Source organism: Anopheles arabiensis, chromosome 2 (assembly GCF_016920715.1).
Source record: "Anopheles arabiensis isolate DONGOLA chromosome 2, AaraD3, whole genome shotgun sequence".
In the NCBI taxonomy this organism is placed as follows: Eukaryota; Metazoa; Arthropoda; class Insecta; order Diptera; family Culicidae; genus Anopheles; species Anopheles arabiensis.
This window is the reverse complement of record NC_053517.1, coordinates 5,629,142-5,650,415: the sequence shown is the minus strand read 5'-3', so window position 1 is coordinate 5,650,415 and position 21,274 is coordinate 5,629,142. Positions and strand designations below refer to the sequence as shown.

General features: G+C 49.8%; 1 protein-coding gene across 4 annotated transcripts; it reads left to right on the top strand.

Annotated features, from left to right (window-relative positions):
• Nucleotides 1–7,383: 7,383 nt before the first annotated feature.
• LOC120897224 (actin-binding Rho-activating protein-like) lies at nt 7,384–20,872 on the top strand. Of its 4 annotated transcripts, none has more exons than XM_040301908.1 (4): nt 7,384–8,625; nt 17,978–18,120; nt 19,100–19,259; nt 19,366–20,872. In XM_040301908.1, the coding sequence occupies exons 1-4, from the start codon at nt 8,581–8,583 to the stop codon at nt 19,588–19,590; spliced, it is 573 nt and encodes a 190-aa protein (XP_040157842.1). In that variant the 5' UTR covers nt 7,384–8,580; the 3' UTR covers nt 19,591–20,872. The 4 variants fall into 4 exon arrangements, with proteins under 4 accessions (XP_040157842.1, XP_040157840.1, XP_040157839.1 ...); XM_040301906.1 differs by lacking the exon at nt 7,384–8,625 and adding an exon at nt 10,818–11,013; XM_040301907.1 differs by lacking the exon at nt 7,384–8,625 and adding an exon at nt 17,750–17,884.
• Nucleotides 20,873–21,274: the final 402 nt, after the last annotated feature.

Below are 21,274 nucleotides of genomic sequence, written 5' to 3'. Positions count from 1 at the left end.
TTTTTCTGCCACGACATGTCGACGCCACCACAGCGGACAACATGTCCAAGCGAGGTTTATTTTTGGGGTGCAACTGTGCTGTGATGAGTGGTACAAACATTTTTGAGTGTACAAGCTCTTTTTTCCTTCTGCATACTCGGTTTAGGAAGCGCGGTGAGTCGTTAATTAAAAGCCAAACAAACTAATCGTGCAAATTTTCCATCCCACCACACACACTCCACACTTGCAACAACCAGCACCAGATCGCGTATCCTTTTAAGGTCAAGTGAATCAAACCAACGCCCTCCACCCCCATCATTCGCCATTCGTGTCTGTTTGGAGAGCGCAAACAGCGGAAACGGATAGACGAATGACGCGAATTGTGCCGCCAATTGGGAAAATAAATCCCGATTCCGTTGTCCAACCACACACACACACATACGCACGCAGCGCAGAGGCTGGCTGTCGTTGAAAGATGAACTGTTTTTCCGGCACCGAAAATACGTCTGGTTTGCTGCCCGCACGACGTAGCCCGCACCACCACCGGCGATCATCATCATCAACAACAACCGGCCCACCAGTGAAAAAGGGCCGCAGCTGATTGACGCAAGATGACGCAAAACAACTCTCGGATCGGTTGTGTGTTTGTGTGTGTCCTCCTCGGTGGCGGTGAAAATTGCAGCCCAACCGTCGCGGCAAACGACGTGGAAAAGTAATTACCTTACAATAATAAACAGTCACCCAGCCTCCGGCAGCACACCTACAGACGGGGACGGTGCTTCGCATTCCGCATCGATTGCGTATCGACAGGCCCGAAATAGACGGCTTTCGTTGACACGGGATGGCACCAAAGGCACGGTAATGGATTGCCCGTTTTTTTTTGCCAGACGTCAGCAAATTCGCACAAAGGAAACGGAAACGGTTTCGCTTTTCGCAGCACTGGAAGCTATTAACACAAGAAATAAGCGCAATAGCACACATCAAAGTGATCCTCACCCGATGTGCTGTGGCGCTCTTTGTTGTGGCTGCAAAGCATCATCCCCCCCTACTCTCCCTACACTCCTGGTTGACCTTCGCCGATGGCCCCACTTAACGGATCGGTTAAAAAATGACGCATAGCATTAAGTCACTCGCGGACAGACGGTCGAAAGATCTACCTTTCTACCCATTTCTCGATCCTCGAGCTTGTTTCGAGGTTATGTAAAGTAAACAGCAGCAGCAGCAGCAGCAGTAGTGCTGAGTCGCCGGAGTGTGAGTCATTCGAAGCATTCCACCGGCACTGGGGACTGTTGCTTATTTCCCTTCCGAAACCCAAATCCCTCTGACCTGACACAATAATAAATCGCCTATCGGGCCCCCCACGTGTGTACTTTCGCTTCCCGGTTTGCAAATGCGGTTACACATCCGGCTCGGGCAGTTCTGTGCCAGAGACAAGTGCCGGATGATGGTGATGGTCGGGCAGAAGCCGAGGGTTTTTAAAGTAAAATCCGCTTTCCGGCGGGTTGGCGCAACCTTGGCTTGGCTGATGATGATGATGATGATCCGGGCTTGTCGCGTTCCTAGTTGATCGTTTTGGCAGCATCGCTTGGCTGCTGCTGCTGCTGCTGCTGCGAGGGTGAATAACAACATTGTAATTATCATCTGCGGCGTGAGTAACAATTTATGATTTTAAAGCACTGTATTAGCGGGAAAATGCGGGAATGATCAAGGACACTCCGTCTTGTCACACCCCACGCATGTCCACACACGGTTAACGTTTCGGTATTTTAAATTTACTGCGCGGTGCACTTTTGACACGGAACGTCTCCATCCCGTTTTTAAAACAGACGACATTGTTTCCAATTAGCAACGGAAAGAAGATGGCGCGGATTCGCGGAAGCAACGCAACTCACTTGCAGCTAAAATCAAACCGTCGCTAATAGCAAACGACATTTCCGGCTCGATCTGCTGCTGCTGTAAATTCAACATTTCAGCAGCCTAAACATCAAGCTACATGCAATTTTCACCCAAACTCATCAGCGTGTGTACACTTCAGCGCACGTACGATCATCCCGTCTTGCGGCTGTAAACACATCATCCCAACCCATGGGAACCCTTTCGGGACCGTTTCGGGCGACGTGATCGTAATCGTGATGATTGTGGTGTGGGATTGTGAATCAAAAGAGCACAGAGGGAGGGGGGTGGTGAGGGAAACGCTCCCTCATCTAACCCGTTTTGGGGTGGACCACTCGGTTGGTTCGATGCCAAAATCCGGTGCCAATGCGATGCGAACCCTGAATGGCATCGGCAACAGACAGGGGCATCTTTACATACAGAAACCATCACACGTGTGAGGAGAAGGGGGACTATAGATTCATTCATGATCTTTTGCTGTGGAATGCGAATTGAACAGTTTGTAGAATGTGTTGCTGCAGCAGCCGGTACCAATTTCCATGATGATTTTTGATATAAAAACTCAATAAAAAGCTTGCATTTGCTGCTTATTTGACCTAACAGAATGTGAGAAAAGAAGGGAATTTCTTGTAAAAAGCGACATAATTGAAACGTTTCATTCAACCAGCCCGCTTCCCCGCAAACACTCTTCTGCGCGGGAAATGTATATCTCATCGCAATTCAAGCAAAGAGAGCGAACGAGCGAACGAACGAGCTGATGATGTTGTTTACGTTTGCGATGCACGAAAAATCACGAGCCGAGTTCATGGTTAATGCTGCCTGATGGCACGTACTAGCCCGTGTGTGTGTTAGTGTAGCGGAACCGACAAAAAGAAGAAGAAAAATACCCCATTCTCGTCCCCGGCTCACAGTGAAGCACACTCACCCGAAGCGCTTTCGAGAGAGACAGAGCATCCGGGTTCGCTGCTGCTGCTGCTGCTGCTGCTGGCGGGTGATGGTAAACATTCCTTCACTACCGGAGTCTCTTTCGGTTGCACTGATAGCTGCCAACACAGCAGCGCTTACCTTGCCCAGCGCGCGATCGTGACCGTGGTTGAGCTCTGGATGATTTATTTAACCTCAGCCATTAAAATTGGAACTTTTACTGCGTTGTTGGGCGGGTGTTTGGCCGGCATTTCGATCGAAGGATGTACTGTGTGTGTATGCTGCCCATGTTCATATCCGGCATCGGGAAATGCTAGCTGTAAGTGAGACAATAGTCGACAGGCGCACTCGCTCTCTCTCTTCTGTACACAGAATGAACGTAAATAATGTTCAACCTCTGTCCGCCACCGTGTGTCGTAAGATTGACACGAAGATGCTGCATATACAAACACACTCACAGACACAGAGCCGGAAAAGTCAAAACCTTGGCAATGAATTCAAACCGTAATGAAATGGCCATCCCCCAATTCCCCGTCCGAACCCCGGGTGGATTGGTTTGGGGGAATTTTTACAACCGTTAACCGTTCGGTTTCGGTGGTTTTCTAATTTTTTGCCTCACTTGTCATAGCGGCTGCACCACAACACGACGATCGTGCGATGATGGTGCTGCCAAAGGGAGGATCGTGCATTTTCCGTCTCGCATACACCACAAACAGTGCAGACAAAACCCCAGAACAGATGTTAGATGTTGCTCATCCGCTGACGGATGAAGAGGATGTGGATGATGATGATGATGAAGATGATGATGGGGTTTGGGGGCTACCCTCCGTTTGCGAAAAACTTATTCGCAACCAGTCCTAGAACTGGGCGGACATTCAGCGAACGTTTCCAAGGACACACTGTACTACTGCAGCGGCACATGCGGGGATGGAAACGCATGCGAGAGTTTTCGGGAGGACGGGGGCCGGATGAATTGGTGACCATTATCGTGCGGTGTTTGATTTATTTACACGATTTTTAATGAGCACGGTCTTTGGTCACGGTCAACATCCGGGAGTGAGGTTCTTTTTTTTTGGAAAATGGACAAAACACAAAGACAGCACCAACATGGGGTTTTTGCGTGTGCTGCGTAATTAAAATTGTTTGCGCACTGGCCGGTTTGTTGCGAGCATGTATACATATATTCCCATGTTTATGATGAGTTTTGTTATTTAAATAAAAAAAAAAACATCTCGCATCCTCCTTTTGGCATTATCGGCGCCACGTGGTTTTACCAAATACCAGGCGTCTCCATGCAGTTTTGAAATTCTAACTAGAAATCGCAATCAAAATGAGATACGAGCTAACATCTGTGACCTTTTTTTCTTTCTCCTCTTGTTATACTGGTGCCGTAAAATGACCCTGTTTCAGAAGCGGGCTTTTCTGCTGTAAAACATCTTCGGTCAACGAACGGAACGCAACAAATATGTTAATCGCTTTCGTTCCATTCCGCGAGCGTGATCGCATTCCAGCTCGGCCGCATGGTTTTTCGGCACAATTTACTATGGCCAGAAACCCATGATATGGTGAAATATGGACTCTCCCCGATGGTAAGGGCCGGGTAGGAACACGCGTGGAAAGATATTTTTAAATTCCAATTCATTGAAACACGTTGATAAAGCTACCTCTCGCTCGCGTGGTGTGTCGAATGGGCAAAAAACGTATCGTTCATAATGCACGTTAAGTTACATTAGATTGCATATATTCTCGACATCAAAAGCAGTCTACCGCAGTCGCGTCCCATTTAGTATGATTACAAAATGTTACATCCCGACCAGACAGGCGGCAAAGGGGCAAAGCGGCAAACTAAACGAACCGTTTCGATACTTTGTGCTTTGACCGGCGCTATTATTAACCAAAGAGATCGCTTGAAGTAACCTTAGACAACGGTTTTCGCAACTGTAACGGAGGTTCACAGGTGCATTTGCTTACTGCGGAGCGGTCACTTTACCGAAAAAGGACGCCCCGGGATTGAGCTAATCACCAAGCACGATCAGCGCAAGATCGTTTTGACGAGCTAGAAGATCGTGTATGATCGAAAGTGTCATTGGCATTTGATGTATTTCTAAAATCGCTGCCCCCTTCGGAAACTATTGTAAGCAACGGGCAACAAACAGGCGGAAAACGGGTATGGTAACCTCATAAAAATAACAACTAAAGCTCTAAACCCATCATAACAGCGACAACACCGTACAGTGTGTTTGTGTCCATTTCCAACACAGCTTACAGCTTTCAAATTTGACTTATTGTCCATTAAAGACTTTTTTTTATTCATTCACCTCCCGCTCCGTAAAGGAGAGAAAGAAACAAGGAACAAAGCGAAAGGAACCCACACCAAGTGGCAGGAACATTGAGCAATAAAATGATGAAACTAAAAATGAAGCAAAATAATCGTAAAACAGATTTATGAGAGTAGAGAGAGTTGCCCTACGCCCATCGTCTTTCCTCCCTGGCACATAGCATTCCTACTGTTTCTAAACATTTACTCGCCGATACAAGGAGCAAGGAAACTGGCAGAAAAATGTGACTTTCCTTTGCCAATCTCGCGCTAATGGGCATCATCATCCCTATCCCAACGCGCTTGGTTCAACGTTCAATGTCACCACCAATCAACCATCCCCTGGGGTTTGGGGTAGAGTAAGGGAAATGTAGAGGTGTTCCGAGGAAGGAAACTATTCTACCACTAGGCGGTGTTTCTGTCTCATCGTCTCCTTCACCCCTCCCCCATTGGCTCGTGTGGATGTAGTTACCGATGTGCCTCTGTTTCACATTCCTCATCGGCTCATCGATCGTTGTCCGTGGCGACGTTCTCGCTGCCGCACCCGTTCGCGATGGCAGCCGTTCAGCTTTATGTAATCCGTCGACATTCCACGCCACGAGAACGGTACCTCTCTCTCTCATTCTTGCCTTCTCTCTCTCCCTAGTGTGTGTATTCTTGTACAGTAGAAGAAGGTAGTAACACCACAGACAACAACGTACAGCGATCGCCGAAATGCCCGCAAATCTCCTTTCCTACTACGGCAAAGTGCGATCTACACTTACATCAATTTATCCAAAGAAAATTCAACCATTGAAGCCGCCTGTACGGTGGGGAAGGATGCACGTTTGACGCCATTCGCGGCGTTTGCGGCTTTTGTATGTTGTTTTAAGCTTTGCTTTGGTTGGGCTTCTTTCCTGTTTCTTCTGCCTTTTGCTTTTGATCCATTCAATCAACATTCATGTTCCCCGATGTGCGTGAGATGCCATACCGTAATAGATTACGCGCACAAACGTTTGCGCACTGTTTGCGCAGTTTCTGCAAGCAGCCGGACGCCACCGGCAGCAGCGCCCGGTACGCACGCGAAATTGTTTACAAACGATCCGTGCGCGCGCTCGCGCGTTTAATGGGGTGGAGGATGAAGAGGAGGAGGAGGAGGGAAGGGTGACGAAAATGTAACCGAAAAAGATGGAAGTTTTAAATACTTCATGTGACACACTGACGGAGGGAAACATCTCGGCTAATCAGCCGAATAGGCCGAGAAGCGGCGGAAGTGTTGGGTTGGGAAGAAACATTAATTGCATAATAAAAGCATATCAAATATAGAACACGGTTTCATGGCGACATAGTGATAATATTTTTAGCGCAGAAAGTGTAACATTACCAGCGACCATAAATTTAACCATTAATTGTGCATAAATGTCGCGAACGGTGGCACATTTTGCACATAACCGATCCTACAGATGAAACGGTCATTGAAATTGCGATAAATATGTTGTTTATTTTAAATTATTTTAATTCGATAAATTACTAACAAATAAAACATATGTTGCATGAAAGCATAGCTTTGTGCATGGTTGACCATCACAATGCGGGGAGTGCCATTTTGCGCCAGTCAACAGTCAAGAATGGCTCAATCGCAGCGAGTTGAAAATCGCGCGCCCAAACAACGCGCTCAACCAACGCAACCCAACATGGGCAGCGTGCGTTTGGCGATTGCGGCTGATGAGTAAATCGAGTAAGCAGCAGCCCTGGCGGTGTTGAAAAAGAGGAATAAAAACAGAAAAGCAAATCTTGAGCAAGAAGCATTTCAACAGGCCGGTGGTGTGGGAAATGGCGTGCGAGAGTGTGGAACGTACAAAAAAAACAACAAATGCCTCTTGAGGTGAATGAAAACATGCTTTAACGTTAGAGAGAAGAGCAGCGTTAGAGGAAGAAGGGGCAGTAAGGAGTGGAAGAAATTGCGCGCTCTCTCTCCGCGGCGGCGATAGTGGCGATTAGGTTGAGCAAAGAGCAACGGAAAAGCGGCGCAACAGAGTGACGGAGCGGCGGCGCATCGTTTCGTGAGAAATGTTCGACGGTGCGCGAGAGAGACAAAACACTCGCCCAACACAATGTTGAGGTGGAGGAGAAAGCAACCAGTGGGGTGGGAGTGCGTTGTTGCGGAAAGAAATGGTCGGTAGGAGGAGGGTTTTGGGTTGCCGTTGTTGTTGGGAATTTCGCGCTCGCGCAAGCGCACCGCGCGTTTGCGCACTCCTCTCCAACGGGCAGAAAAGCTAGCAGCTGGCCAACATTGTCCGTCGGGCAGAAGTTCGCCAGCATCGGTCGTGTAGTGCAGACCAAACCAGACGGACCGAACAGTGTCCCCAGTGGGTTTTCCCAGCGCGGTACTGAGTGCTTGTTAGTTGTCCACTAGCGATCATCGGCGATCACATCAGATTGAGATTGATTGGAGCGACAGTGGCAGCAGCAGCAGCAGCACGAGAGGCCCATCAAATTTTGAGAAAGGCTTTCCCAGAGGCACCCACAGTAAGAGGCGGAGAGAGAGAAAGAGAGAGAGATCACCCGCAAACAAAAGGAAGGGGAGTCACTGGATAAAGCGAGCCCAAAAGTACCTCAAAAGCGAGAGAGAGCGAGCTCAGGTGAAAAGTGCGTCCAGCTCGTTCACCATCAGTCATCGTTCGAAGGCGTGTGGAGTCGCATGATCGCAGCCCGTGCCTTGATCATTACGTTTACCATCGGTCACGGTTGACCAGCGAGCTGTTTTAGTGTCCGCGGAAAGTGTGTCTACAGACGCTCTCGTACCAGACATTCAACTCGACACTTCCTCGACTGGTCGTGTCGTGTCTGCCAAGCGAAGGGTTACAGTCGCGACCGCGTGTGAGTAGGAAGTGGCGGTGCTATCTGTTGTGGTCGTGCACGTGTCCAAACGCGCAACATACACCCGACCCGACCGGCTAGTGTTTTGAGAGGACACACTCGATATAAGCCCATAACGGTGAACAGACAGACGGGAGGTTCGTTCGTGCACTTGAACGAGACATAAAACACCCAAAAGGACATATAAACGATTGCATCTCGCCGCGTACCCTTTATCGCAACGTGCGCGCGCGTGTGTGTGTGACTCGGTTTTAGATTGAAAGCACTTCCGGGCACCATAAAGCGTGTGCGAACTGTAGTCAACCGCTGTGCCGAGAGAGAGAGGGAGAGAGATCGTGCAAAAACACTTTTTCCATCGCCGGTAGTCATCCAAGGTGGTCGACTTGGCATCCGTCAGCGAAACGCGCCGTAGTAGTTGTAGCGAGGGCAGTTCCACTGCTCCACCAGACGACGAACGTACAGTGCCGCCCAGTGGCGAAGGAATCGCCAGCAGTGACACCAGCAGTGTTGTGTGTGGTGAGTTGGTGCGTGAACAAAACGCCTGCCAGGAAGCACAGGATCAGCAGCAGCAGCAGGAAGAAGGTGCCTTACTCGATCGAATCCACAAGATGACGGACGTAGCACACGAGCTTGGCGCACTTCGATTGATCGTGGTAAGTAGCAAAAGTGTGTGTGTGTCTCAAAGTGCAAGTGTTGCTAACCGACCAAGCCGGCGACCATCCGGGGAGTATTCAGGGTCCATGATGGTTTTCTCGCCTGCCAAAAGTCGCCGCCACGCTGGCTGGGTGCATAATTTCCCTTTACTCGAGTGCGCAAATCGGGGTTAACAATTTGCGGCCAATTAATGACTCTCTCTGTGGCTGTGTGTTTGTATGTTTGGTCAGCTTCAAATTGTTTGGTAAACAGTCGGTGAAATCAGATCGTAGACGACGAGAAAAGGGGGTAGTACTGGCCGTACCGGCTTGTTTCTTTTTGCAGCAAAAGACGAGGAGACGCCGACACATTGCCGGTCGAAATTCTTTCTCCAGCTCATTAGTTCACACCGCGCGCGCGCCACCTCTCTGTGCAGTGCTTCCTGTCGATGGGTGTTTTGTTTTTTTCCCCTCCACTGTCTACTCCGCGATAGATAAAGTGTACTTTCGGACATTGCGGACAAGGTTAGGTGTGGAGCTCGGAGTGGAAAAGCACACAAACCACCCGTGCCACATTCCTCAATATCCGTGCGGCACAAAGTATTTTGGGTGCAGATGATTGGCGCATGGAACTGGCACGGCTCTTTTGGCTCTCTATCTCTCTGTGTCTCTCGATGTTTGAATCCAACCAGTAGGTCAGAGCACATCCTCCCTGCAGCTCTTTATGGCTTCAAAGCGGGCCTGCTAATTACGACTGCCCAAAAACCCGCCGAAGCCAACGGAAGCCAACGGAAGCCTGCGAGATAGATTGGCAATAATTAGGCCTCAATAGGTAGAGGAGAGAAGCTTTATTGAACCTGGGTAATGAGTAAATTGTGTTTGGGTGTGTTTATTAGCGCAGGCGCAAGCACTATAACCTCGTTTCTATCCAACTGCAACCGGACTGCTGCCCCACAGCTATTGATCATTACGCAATCATGCGATTTTGTCGGGGGAGTGAGTCTTTGGGAACTAACCTTTCAGTGTATTAATATCTGCTTAGATGCCTACTGGGTTTGTGGCTTCCCTTTTGGCGGAGGGTTCAATTACAGTGTCTTATGAAGAATGTTCATCAGCGAGTGACTCAACTTACCATCACACACTGTGTCCAGCTCACCGTACGATCAGAGACATTGTTTATTAAGAAAAACCCTCACAGATTGACTCATCTACCTCTCATCTGCCAGGTGAGGTGCGATGACACCACGCGTTCACCATCATTTAACACCCCACACCCCACAGGAGGTATAAAAAAGACACACCATAAACCATGAAATAGGTCGTTCGGTAATGGGTGGTGCATTACACACACAAGCACCTGCAGCAAACTATTTTTACGCTCGTTTTTCTTTGCTGCCATCTTTGGCTTTTGGAGGGTTGAAATGTATATATCTATATGATCTTCGACACCATCTACGTACTTTGGAGTTGCCGACACACGACGCCCGACGATGAGTGTCTGTGTGGTTCTCGAGCGTGACGATGACCCATATTAGCCAGTTGAGGGGGAGGGGGGAGTTACATGCCCACCTGGAAAGTGTGGAAAGCTGGTGGCTGGCGAGTGCAGTATTACTTACCTAAGATTAGCAACCGTTCCGGCTGCGCCTGCAAAAGTGCCAAACCCAAGAACTGCTGACGCTCGCAGCGATTGACGTTTCCTACCACGTTCGAAGGAGTCGTCACTCTGTCAGTCAGCGTGCGGTGTGACGGATTGAACAGCTCTCTCCCCTGACAGTGAGAGATTGGCAGACAGGCGAAAGGGAGCTATTTTCATTTGCTTTTGGAGGGTGCTTTTGCCCAATTTGCAAATTATTTACAATGTCATATCTGCTGCTGCTTCTCTCGGGAGTAAACAAATATAGACACACAGCGGGCGTCTGAGACATCTTCGCTAGGGTGACCTTCACGGGAGAGAGAGCTTGATGATGGAATCCAGCCGTCGTCGTTTTGATTTGGTCGTTGCGCTACACTGTGACCTTTTCGCCGTTGTCGTTGGCTGTGCACCAGGATGTCCGCCGTCGGATTCTGGTGCCCTTCTGGGCACGATCGTGATCGTGTTGCGCGATCATTGATCCCTCACACCACACACAAGCGCGCACAATATTCGTATGCCGATGCAACAGATCGTTCGGAGATCATCGAAGCACCGATCGAGCATCGAATAAGGGCGGCGTAGGGTTCGATGGTATTTCAGTGTTAACCCCGCCGGTACCTTAAACAGACGCTACGAGTGGTTGTTTTGGGGTGTGCTGCAAGCTTCCCCTTTTTCTTCCGTGCAATACGCGTGCCCTATCAACACTTCCGATCGTTCAACCAATGGCTACCACTAGAAGAAGAAGTTCCGTCACTATCCGGCTGTCCGAAACGCCCGTAAGTGTGGTTGGTGTTGTGCTGGCCAGCATCAGCAACGGTCTTTAGGGTGTGTGTGCTGTTACTACCTTTCTTCTCTTCCCCATCGCCCTTTCGGCTGATGTTCACTCACTTAGAATGGCCAATTAACGTGCGTGTTAAAAAAAACGCTCCTCAAAAAGATTCTAAGCCAGTAAAAGGAAAACAAAAAGTAAAAGGTTTCCCACAATCAACCATCACCCATCGGCGGGCATCAGCTGAAGCGCGCGCGCCAGACCAGAGACTCGAATTAAAACATCTTCCCAAATTCTGCGAATCGAATCGTTTTCCTGCGGGCCGGTGGACGCAAGACACGCATGCGAGGGAGAGCTGTTCGCTGTTGGAATGCGCCAGAAATAAACCTCATTCCCGTGGCCGTGGCTCGTGATAAAAGTGTGGCATCTCAAAGTTTTCACGTTTTTCCGCGTGTCGGTTGCTAGGTGACGACGGTTCGCGTGCGTGTGTGTGTGTTTAGTTTCTTTTTTTCTTTGTCTTCAACCGCGCGTGCAAGTCACCGAATTTCCGCCTCATTTCACAATCTCCGGCTAGCAGGGCGGAGGGCGCCTCGCGTCTGACTTCATATGGGAATGGGAGATATTTGATATCGCGCCGGTTTCTTGGGGTGGGGGGAAGATGTAGATGGCGACAGGTGGTCGTTTGGCGTCATCGCGATCGTCGCGATCTTTGACGCCACGTGCACTGTACAAGTCGAGGAGTCGGGGAGGGTTAAATGATTGATTTTCGTCACCGTACGTCACCGTACAGGGGCGGTCGATTCTCGATCAAGTTTACGCTCGGATTGGGAAATCTCGTGAAGAACAAGAAGAAGAAGAAGAAATCAATCCGCTACTGTGGTAAAAGGGAGGAATCTCACGACGACGACTCTCGGGCGCAGTTTTGGCATACGATCGCGCATTCCATTGAGGTTATGAATAAGGTTCGAATACGATTGCTATTTTTACCCCATGCCTTAGCAGTGCCGGTACACATTCACACAGAACATCACACAACCGTGCACATCGTGGTGGCGGTGCACTGCTCTCTGTGGCGCAAAACCAACCCAAACGAGCAAGGGCTTCGAACTTGTACTTGAACTTTTCCGAATTGCGATCGTTTTCGGGAAGGATGTTTTGGCCCTGCACGGACGTGTGTGTGGACAGATTTATCTTGCACCATTAATTAGAGCTGCTGCGTGGCGAATGGGGGCTACAAGTTCAAGGGACCAGCGCATGACAGACGAGCGCGAGCGCGAGGACGCCGTGTTTCTGCTGGACGCGAATGATTGATTTTTCCTGTTTTTTGTGAAAGGTTTTTCTTTGTGTTACATAAGAACGGGACTCGAAAATGTGTCTTAGATTGAGAAAAGAGAAACACTGACCGTGTACGACCGTTGGCAATGAAAAAAACCCCCCTGAAGATGAACCATTGGGGAGGAGGGACCTGTTTATTTATAGACGACGGACCACAGCCCCGAAAGCAAGAAGGAAATGGTCAACATACTTCGACGAGATGTTGTTTCTAAACATGCAAAAGCATAATTAATTTTCCTTGCGTGTGGCGTATGTGACGGTGTGGCGGTCGGAATGTCAAGGACATGGTTTGGAGTCAACATGGTAAGACGCGCGGTTTCGAAAACTCCCCTCAAAGAAAGGGTCAAAAAGGTTAAGCAAACATGGTGGAAACAAAAACTCGATCGTCAATGTTTAGTGGATCTGTTCAAGTGTGTGCAGGGAAGGGAAAAAGGCCTTATTATGCGTCCATAATCAGTGCGTGTTGGAAGAGAGAGAGGGAGAGAGAGTGGAGAGACAAGAGCTGCTTGCATAATGGACACAACTGACCGCGCGCGCATGTGTGTGTGTACTAAAAGCGGGAGCTTTCTCGCTCATCGATCGCGAGGGTACCAATCATCAGACAGAGGGGGAGGGCTCTGATTGACGGAAGCAGCAGTAGCACCAACAACGCTGATAACATAATGCACAACCCGCATTTCCGCATTATGCGCTGGCTGGCTGGCTGACTGTTGTTGTCTGATTGCAGCTCGATGTCGTTTTAGTGCTTTTCGGGTGGCTTTAATTTGGTTTTGTTGCGTTGCGTTGCGTTAGTACGGCACTACAAGGGGTGCAAGATCGAGCAATGAAGCGTAGTGATCGTTGAAGCTGTTGCTCCCTCTCTCTGTAGGAGCTCTTTTGAGGGAGCAAAAAATACATAAAAATACGTATAATCAGCATTGCATACGTAACGTAATTGAATGCTCCCCTTTTTTTACTTTGCTTCTTACAATTTCCTCTTTTTTACATTAAAAGCCCTCAGGCAAAGTCAGCAGTCAGCACACTCACTCTTGTTTTCGTAACGCAGAGGCAGCGACGAGGGCGCTTGCTTTCTTTTGAACCAACGTTTTTTTTCGGTACATTATCAATATTAATGTTCATTTATCATCAAACAAACAAACTTCCCAGTTCGAACCAAAACACGCAGCAACAAAAAACTGCCGCGACGTTGACGTGAAAGCGAACGGAAAACAGTTTTCTATTTTTCGGACGCTGTGCTTTTTTGCTGTCACTTATCGTGGATGTGTGGAAGATAAAAAAAACACAGAGGCCCAACACCCTTAATGAAACAGATGCAATGTTGAGCCGGTGTTGAGACGGTCCCCATCTCTCACAATTACCGCCAAGCGCCGTTAAAAAGGGTGATCACTTCCGTGTTTATTTTAACAAATGAAAAACGTTTTGCGAGACTTGTGCCGACTTGTGCCTTGTTGCTGCCATTTTTGGGGTTGACCAAGCCTTTTCTTTCTGGTGAAAATTGGCTGTCATTTTGTGTGCCAGCGAGCAAACCAAACAAACAAAAAAAGACGGGTGAAAGTTTGTGGCGGCACCCGCGGTCAATTAGGCGCACCCGCGCGGCAGTAGGTTGTGGTGTGCGTGCTAATTTCCAAACACACGTTCCAGGCAAATTCCCTGCCAGTTTCCTACTCAGTTTGTTGTGCTCCCAAGTGCAGCAAATGTTCAACTATTCTAGAACACAACGGCTTTTAACTCACAGCTGCTACAACGTTTTGTGTTTCCTTTGTATGAGCCTCCCGCTTACGGTTTAGCAGGCCAGCAAACAAGCCTTGGCTCGTGTACTTCGCCTTAGAATTCGAGTTCGAGTCACGCGATCGAAAACCACCTACCAGCTGCAGCTTTGTTGCCGCGGACATGTGTTTGCCATTTGCAGTCGAGTGGCACTTCAGGTCAGCTCAATCCACCAACAACACCGCGCTCCGAGGCGTTATGTCCAATTAAGGTGCAAAGTGCCCCCCCCCCCGCTGCACTGGCAGACCGGTTTCCGGTTTTTGTGTGAGCGCTCTTTGGATTGGGAATGGGCCGCGAGCTGATAAGATATCGACCGAGAGAAAAAAGGCACCATCTAACAATCAAGACTGCGCGATAATTTATCACACTCCGGACCGGAGAAGGATGATGGTTTCGGACGAAATTTCTCTCCCTTGACGCCGTAACAAAAGAAAATCCACTGAAAAGCAAAGCAAAAAACACAACTCCTCCCGTTGCTTGTAACATTTGACTTTCCGCCTGCCCCCCTTGGCAGGTCTTTGGTGTTTGTGTCTTGCGTTCTCCGCGAAAGCGAAAGGCAAAATTTGCAAACAGTCAGCGGCCACGGCGGCGGGTTGATTAGATTAATTAAGGAACAGCGGGAAAGGCAATACAATAAACTCTCCTACTGGCAGCTGAAGGGGAAGGGGGCACCGGTGCTTTCTACAAAGGCCGTGGCACCCATCTGTTCACGCCACGGGTTTTCAGTTTGGAGCGATCATCTTCGCTGGGTGTAGTGGGGTGAAAGCGAACGAGACACCACGTGTGTGTGTGTGTGTGCATCGATCATCTTTTCTTATTTGGTATGTGCTAATCGAATCATTAAGCTTCAATGAGGGGCCACTCCGGTACGGCCAGCCAGGGAGCCCTCTCATGGGAGCCCAAATGACCCACAATCGAAAGTGATGGGAAGGGCCGTTCGGTGCGTTACTTTGCCGCTTTCCAGGCTTGAAGTTCTCTGAAGGCGCCGAGGTACCGTAAAGCTCTGGCCATAACATACAGTCATCTCAATTGGATTCCGCTCCGAGTGCTTGAGTGCGGCAGCCATCATGATGAGTGATGATCATGATGAATGGGCACGAAATAACACTCACCGGGTAGAGCAACACATACACGCGCGCGTGTGGTCTGCCGTTGAATGCGAAGAAGCCTAACGATTGGGCCTGCCCATGTGTGTCTGTTGGAACATATCTCCAAATTAAGTCTTATTCTTGCTGCTGGCACATTGCTATTAATTCTATCGTTAAGCCCATCGCCCAACAAAACATGCTCCTGTGTGGTTAGTGGTTTTGTTTCCCATAGGCTTCTACTTTATCGGCTCCCACTTTCATATCAACGCAGCAGCTCGTATAGGCACCCTTCTGTGTGCACGAAAACGAAATCGAAAGTTCAACTCACGTGAGGCCCTCAATCATCAAAATGATGCCCCCCCCCCACCCCTTCTGCGGTGGCGGGGAGGAGTGTAGCAAAGGCGATCGTAGGCGATCGCAGCAAGAGATGATTTTTCTTTCCACACTTTCCCCCACGCCACACTGTGGCTGTGGGTATAGGTACGAGACCAGCGGGATGGAAAACGAAAAATTGTAAAACAGCTGGGCCCTTGGCGCATTAGAGAACACATTACACTCATCAACACTCATCGCTGTCTGGGAAAATGTGCCCTTTTTTTGTTGCTGTCGGCGCCACACATCAAACGGTTGTGATATGTGTGAATGCTGCAAAAAAAGGCAGTCTGCTGAGAGTGAAACGCCACCAAGTAGATCACTTTCGATGTGTTACGCTGTTAGAGGTGTAACGGGAGGGATAGGATGATATCAGCACTCACTGTCACTGGGCGTACACCGGAGTGTCGTCATAGGCTACTAGTGATCAAGGGTTTATGAGAAGCACGCCGATCGGTTCCCATGGCTTCAAAACAAAGCGTTTATCACTATGAAGTTGCGAGGCCTGCTTAGTGGCATAATAAATGGAGCATTATCTTCTTGCGTTCACTTTCACCCGCAAGATGACACCCTCCATTTGATTGCGTAAAACAGTCTCAATCCAGCTTCGTATTCATTCTTGTGCTTGTGGAAATTTGGAGCACACTGGGTTTCGAGCAAAAAGCGATCGTGATGATGAGGCTGCACCACAGCTCTACGGGTCAAGCGAAACGTGCCTGCACGCAGGCTTTTTGCCCCTTAGTAATGCCCCACTTCCGGTTGCCTCGGCGGTTTGGCCATTGCGGCAAATATTTGCAGCCCCATCCGTTCGACTGACCCCGAAACGGAAAACCGATCAATAAAAACCGCCCGCACCGGCCCTAGAACCATCAGTGTACGGCGCTCCGATCAGTCGAGCGGTACAGAGTTCTCTTCTTCCGATTGTGGCCCTCCACGTTGAAGAAGTTATTGCAATAACAACAACAAAAAGCCCTTTAAAACGCAAGGCTCAACCGTTGAGTTTCTACATAGACCTGAGAAGCGCGCAACGTTCAGTGTGGGCAAATCCGCGTGGCAAGATGGGTGGCATTGTATCGCGCGTGTTCCGCGGTGCTCCCGAGCATTCCAACTGTCAAAAGTGTCAGCGTAGCTGCTGCATCTGTCTCGACACGGGGCTGGAGCTGACGCAGCGCCGGCTGTTGCGGCTGGAGGAACGGGAACGGCGGCGCAGCCGGGCCGGAAGCATCGCAAGCCGCCGGTTTCTGAGCGACGTGGAGCTGGAGGAGGAGGAGGAAGAGCTGGAGCTGGAAGAAGTGCTGCCGAGAACGCGTCCTGCCTCGCGCCGCTCTCTACGCAGACCGGCCGCGCAACGGCCCAGACGCCCGGCACAGCCAGAACCGGAGGAGGAAGAGGAACCGGCAGAGGAGGAAGAGGAGCAACCGGCACCACAGCCAAGACAGCGACCGCGCGCACGGACCACCACGGTACGACGTCAGGCCCCGGCACGCCGTCCCAGACGCGCTCAACCTCAGCAGGAAGTGGAGCCGGAGGAGGAAGAGGAGGAGGAGGAGCCAGAACCGGCGCCAGCACCACGCCCTGCTCGGACCCCACAGCGTGCTCAGCAGCCACGTCAGCGTGCACAGCCACGTCGTGCGCAACGCCAACCACAACCTCAAGCAGAGCCCGAAGAGGAGGACAACGGCGAGGAGGAGGAGGAAGAACAGCAGCAGCCGCCACGACGAGCGCGTCCGCAGGCACCACAGCCTCCAAGACGCCAGCAACCGGCAGCCCGCCGTCGTAACAATCCACCAGAGCAGGAAGAACCAGAAGAGGAGGAAGATCCCGCTCCGGAAGAGGATCAGGCACCAGCACGCCGTCGTCTGCGTACCCAGCGAACCCGTACCCAGCAGCAACGTCGTCGTACGCAACGGCCTGCAGAAGAGGACCTGAGCACCGGCACGGAAGAGCTGGAAGAGCTGGAAGAGGAGTTGGGCCGTGAGGCAAGATTGCGTCGTCTCGAGCGTCGTCTGCTGCTCGAGGAGGACCACCTCCGAGGGCGTATACTGCGTGAGGATGAGCTCCGTCGTCAGCGATCGTGCCGGCGACGGCATCAGCAGCAGAAGCAGCAGTACCAGCTGTCACTCGATCGTCGCCAGCAGCGTGAGCCCGAGCCGGAAGTGGTGCGTGGCCCGAACGTGCGCCGTCTGGTCGCTTGTTACGAGCTGAAGCGTAGCGACATCAGCGAAACCGACGCCCAGTCCCTGCAGAATCTGTTCACCCAAGTGGATGACCATCCGATGCGCCACTGCACCGGTGCCCGTTCGCCCGATCGTTGCTGTACTAACACGCTCGTTCCTATCTGAATGTCTAACCGCAGTTTTGCTAACAACGTCCACTAATATCAATCTTCTCGCTTTTGTACCTTTCCAGGACTCTCCACTGTCGTCGAAGGTGGCCCTATTTAACCAGACTGCCCAGAGCCACCGGGAATCGCAACTCTCCAATCCGTTCTCCGATGCACAGGCGTCACGCGGCATGGCCAGGCTACAGATCAGCAAGGAGGAGTATGGCAAGTAAGTAAAGCGAATGGCAAGGACGAGACAGGGCGAGAGCTAGCGCTACCGTTCGACCATCAACCTCGACATCGTTTTTTGTACCGTGGCAAACACGCACACACCCCCTCAGTCAGTCTCAGGCCACTAATCAACTATGCTAACCTTACGCCCAATGTTTGGAGTTCCGTGCGGGGTGAAAGTGGTACACACCAGTGCATCAAGTTCTCGCCGGTCCATCGATTCGGTGGACCTCCCTGTAAAGTAGTTACACGCCTGTCCGAGTTTTTCTTTCGTGTTTGTTTTTAGCTTCGAGCCCGATCTCCCGATCGTGGCGTGATGTAACCTTTGTGAGAAAAGAGCCTAACGCGTCCTTCTATTTGCATAAAGGCAATTACACATTGTATGTCTTCCTTCTGTGTGCTTGTGAGTGGCGATCGCGCTCGCACCGCCTTCCTTCTTCCTTCGCGATCGGACAATAAACACGAATGCCTTCGGTTTTGTTATGCGCATTTAACGCTTCGCTGATTCTCGGAGGGAAGGTGTACAGCAACAGCAGTAGTAGCAGCAACTGGCTGGAGGTGGACGGAGTTTTCGTATCGAACACGGATGCGCATGATCTAATGATCAAGTGGCACCCATCATACAGTCGCATTTCTTTCATTCGCACGAGAACTGCTAAACTAGTCACTAAAGGAGGAGCGCGGCCTGTTATTAGCTTCATGTACTTCCCTGTTCCCGGGCGATCTCCCTGTCTCTTCCGGGTGTGCAACTGCTCAAACGCCTATCGTGATACAAATATGTAACCGAGTGTGTGTAATCCAATGCACTTACATACAAAAACCCCAATCGAAAAAGCTCAATAAAAATGTATATTAACCGTAGTATGTAAGCGATCGCACCCCTAAACAACTGGTCTTTGTCATCTTAGTATCTTAGTCGATCATTAAAGTAAAGCCGTTAATTTGAAATCCGAACCATTTCCCTTTTCCTCCACCAGACCCAAGGCGGGCAGCTTAACTGAGTACCGAGGCAAGAAGGCCAACATCCAGGTGTACCAGGAAATGCTCGAACTCTGCCAGGTGATCGACGTTGACGGCAAGCCCGTGTCGAAGAAGAACCCCGACATCAAGATGATCTACTTCGGCGAACTGTTTAATGTACGTATCTTGTCGTTCCGTCCAACGTGTCGTGTGTTTTGTTGACCTCCAGTTCCAATGCTCATTTCGTTTTTTTTTCCTCCTCCTGCTCCTCCTTCTCCCTCAGATTTACACACACATTAACGACAAGCTGGTCGGACTGTTGCTGCGCGCCCGCAAGCACGACCTCATCCAGTTCGAGGGCGAATGTCTGTTCCAGCGGCGCGACGATCACGTGCCGGTGTACCTTACCAAACCGGTCGCCCAGATCCGGGACATTCTCGTCGGCAAGCAGACGGAAATTCGGCGCAGTTTAAGTCCCAACCCGCAGCCTACCAACATGTTACCTTAGGAATGCTAGAACCTATAGTAGCAGTAAGCGCGTGTCGTCAAGTCGTCAGCTCTCGTCGTCAGCCGCCACCACCACCACCGCCTACTTCTGTTGTGAAGGTGGAGATCCATCGGAGCAACGGATTGTGTCCTCCCTCGTCAGCCGGAATGAATGTGTGAGTGTGTGTGTGTGTAGTGTGTAAAAGGATGTAGTGAGTGGGAATGAGTTGTCTGTGCAAATCAAGGAGGACAAGAGAGAGGATATATTACTACGGCCGAGGATAGTGATACTGCCGCACGCGACACGATCGTGATGGGATCAGCTGTTGTCCCATTGCCAAACTCATATGCCACAATTTGATCTGTATATTTTTGGGTAGCGTATAGAGTGAAAGCAAGAGAGAGAGAGAGGAGCTATGTTAGTCGTTAGTGGTAGTCGTCGGTTCTGATGTGACTATTGTATTTCCACTGTTGTGTCGTCGTCGTCGTTGTAGCTGTTAAGTGATCGTCCTCCTCACAGAGTTGGTGTGAGCGATGGAGAGAACAGGTTTTGGGAAGGGTGCGGTGTAAAAAGATCGCCGCAGCTCCCTTGTAGTGTTTTGGTTCCGTTTTGGATCGGATATTATGATTTTTGTGTGAGTGTATCTGTGTCGTTTTTCGGGTCGTGCGCATTCGTTCGACTGATTCCAGGGATGTATACCAAATACAATAAAATGTGGTTAGCAGCAACCGAGGTTAGAGTGCAGGTTAGGGGCAGAACGCTGCATAGCAATGTTAGCGAACCAAATTAGCGAAGTAGTAGCATTAAGTGGTGTGCAATGTGTAAGCTATACTAGTACCAGCACTAAATTCTCCAAACTCGATCTTTCGATCTTGCATCTTAGGCCGTTAGGTTTAGACCACCAACACTTTAGTGTCCCTTTCAAGGCTTATCGTTTTTTTTTTGTATTTCCATGCAATATCTCTCACATAGTTGTATCTTTACCTGCTTGTCTTCCTTTTTCGCAATGATTTGTTTCGTCTTTCTCTAAACTTTCCCATTTACCCGAAAAGCTTTCGAATTCGCTTGTCAGTAGTGACAGTATTAAGCTAGTTGTAAGGTTATCTCATCATCACGACCATCTCCCGTCCCGTCGGGCCCTTCGGTAAAGCATCAATGCTACAGCTCCACAAGTGCGGTGGGGTAGTGTGCAATAGTTAGTAGATCGTGTAGGTTGGGCCTCTCGCTACTGTACGGAAGATGATATGTTGATACAGCCAACATTTGCAAGAAAATAATAAAGAAAACGGAAACTGAATCGCTCGCTGTGAGTGTGTGTGTGTTTTTCTCTATGCAGGGAAAATTGAATGAAAGAAACGATAAAAACGGGCTGTGTACGTTTTATTGTGTAAGCTTCCGGTGCAATGGAAATCGTTTAGATATGGGCACCAATCACGCAAACGAAGATGAAAGGCAAAAGGCAAAATGAAGATGTATGCATTGGTTCTCAGGAGAGAAACACGGCACCACAAAAGCAACATAATACACGCTTAATCGACTTAAGCTGCAACAAATGCACGAGAGCATGCAAACAATCGGGGATACAGTGTGAGCTTAGGATCGGACCCCGGACAATGGGTTTTTTTCATAAGAGTGAATATTGTTGTGGGTTTTAGGTGGAGGAGAAGCGCAGTATGCAAGGTGGGGCGATTTCCATGATAAAGAA

Bases quoted from the DNA above. Each gene is read 5' to 3' on its own strand.
- LOC120897224 (XM_040301905.1), top strand. From the start codon at position 16,627: ATGGGTGGCATTGTATCGCGCGTGTTCCGCGGTGCTCCCGAGCATTCC.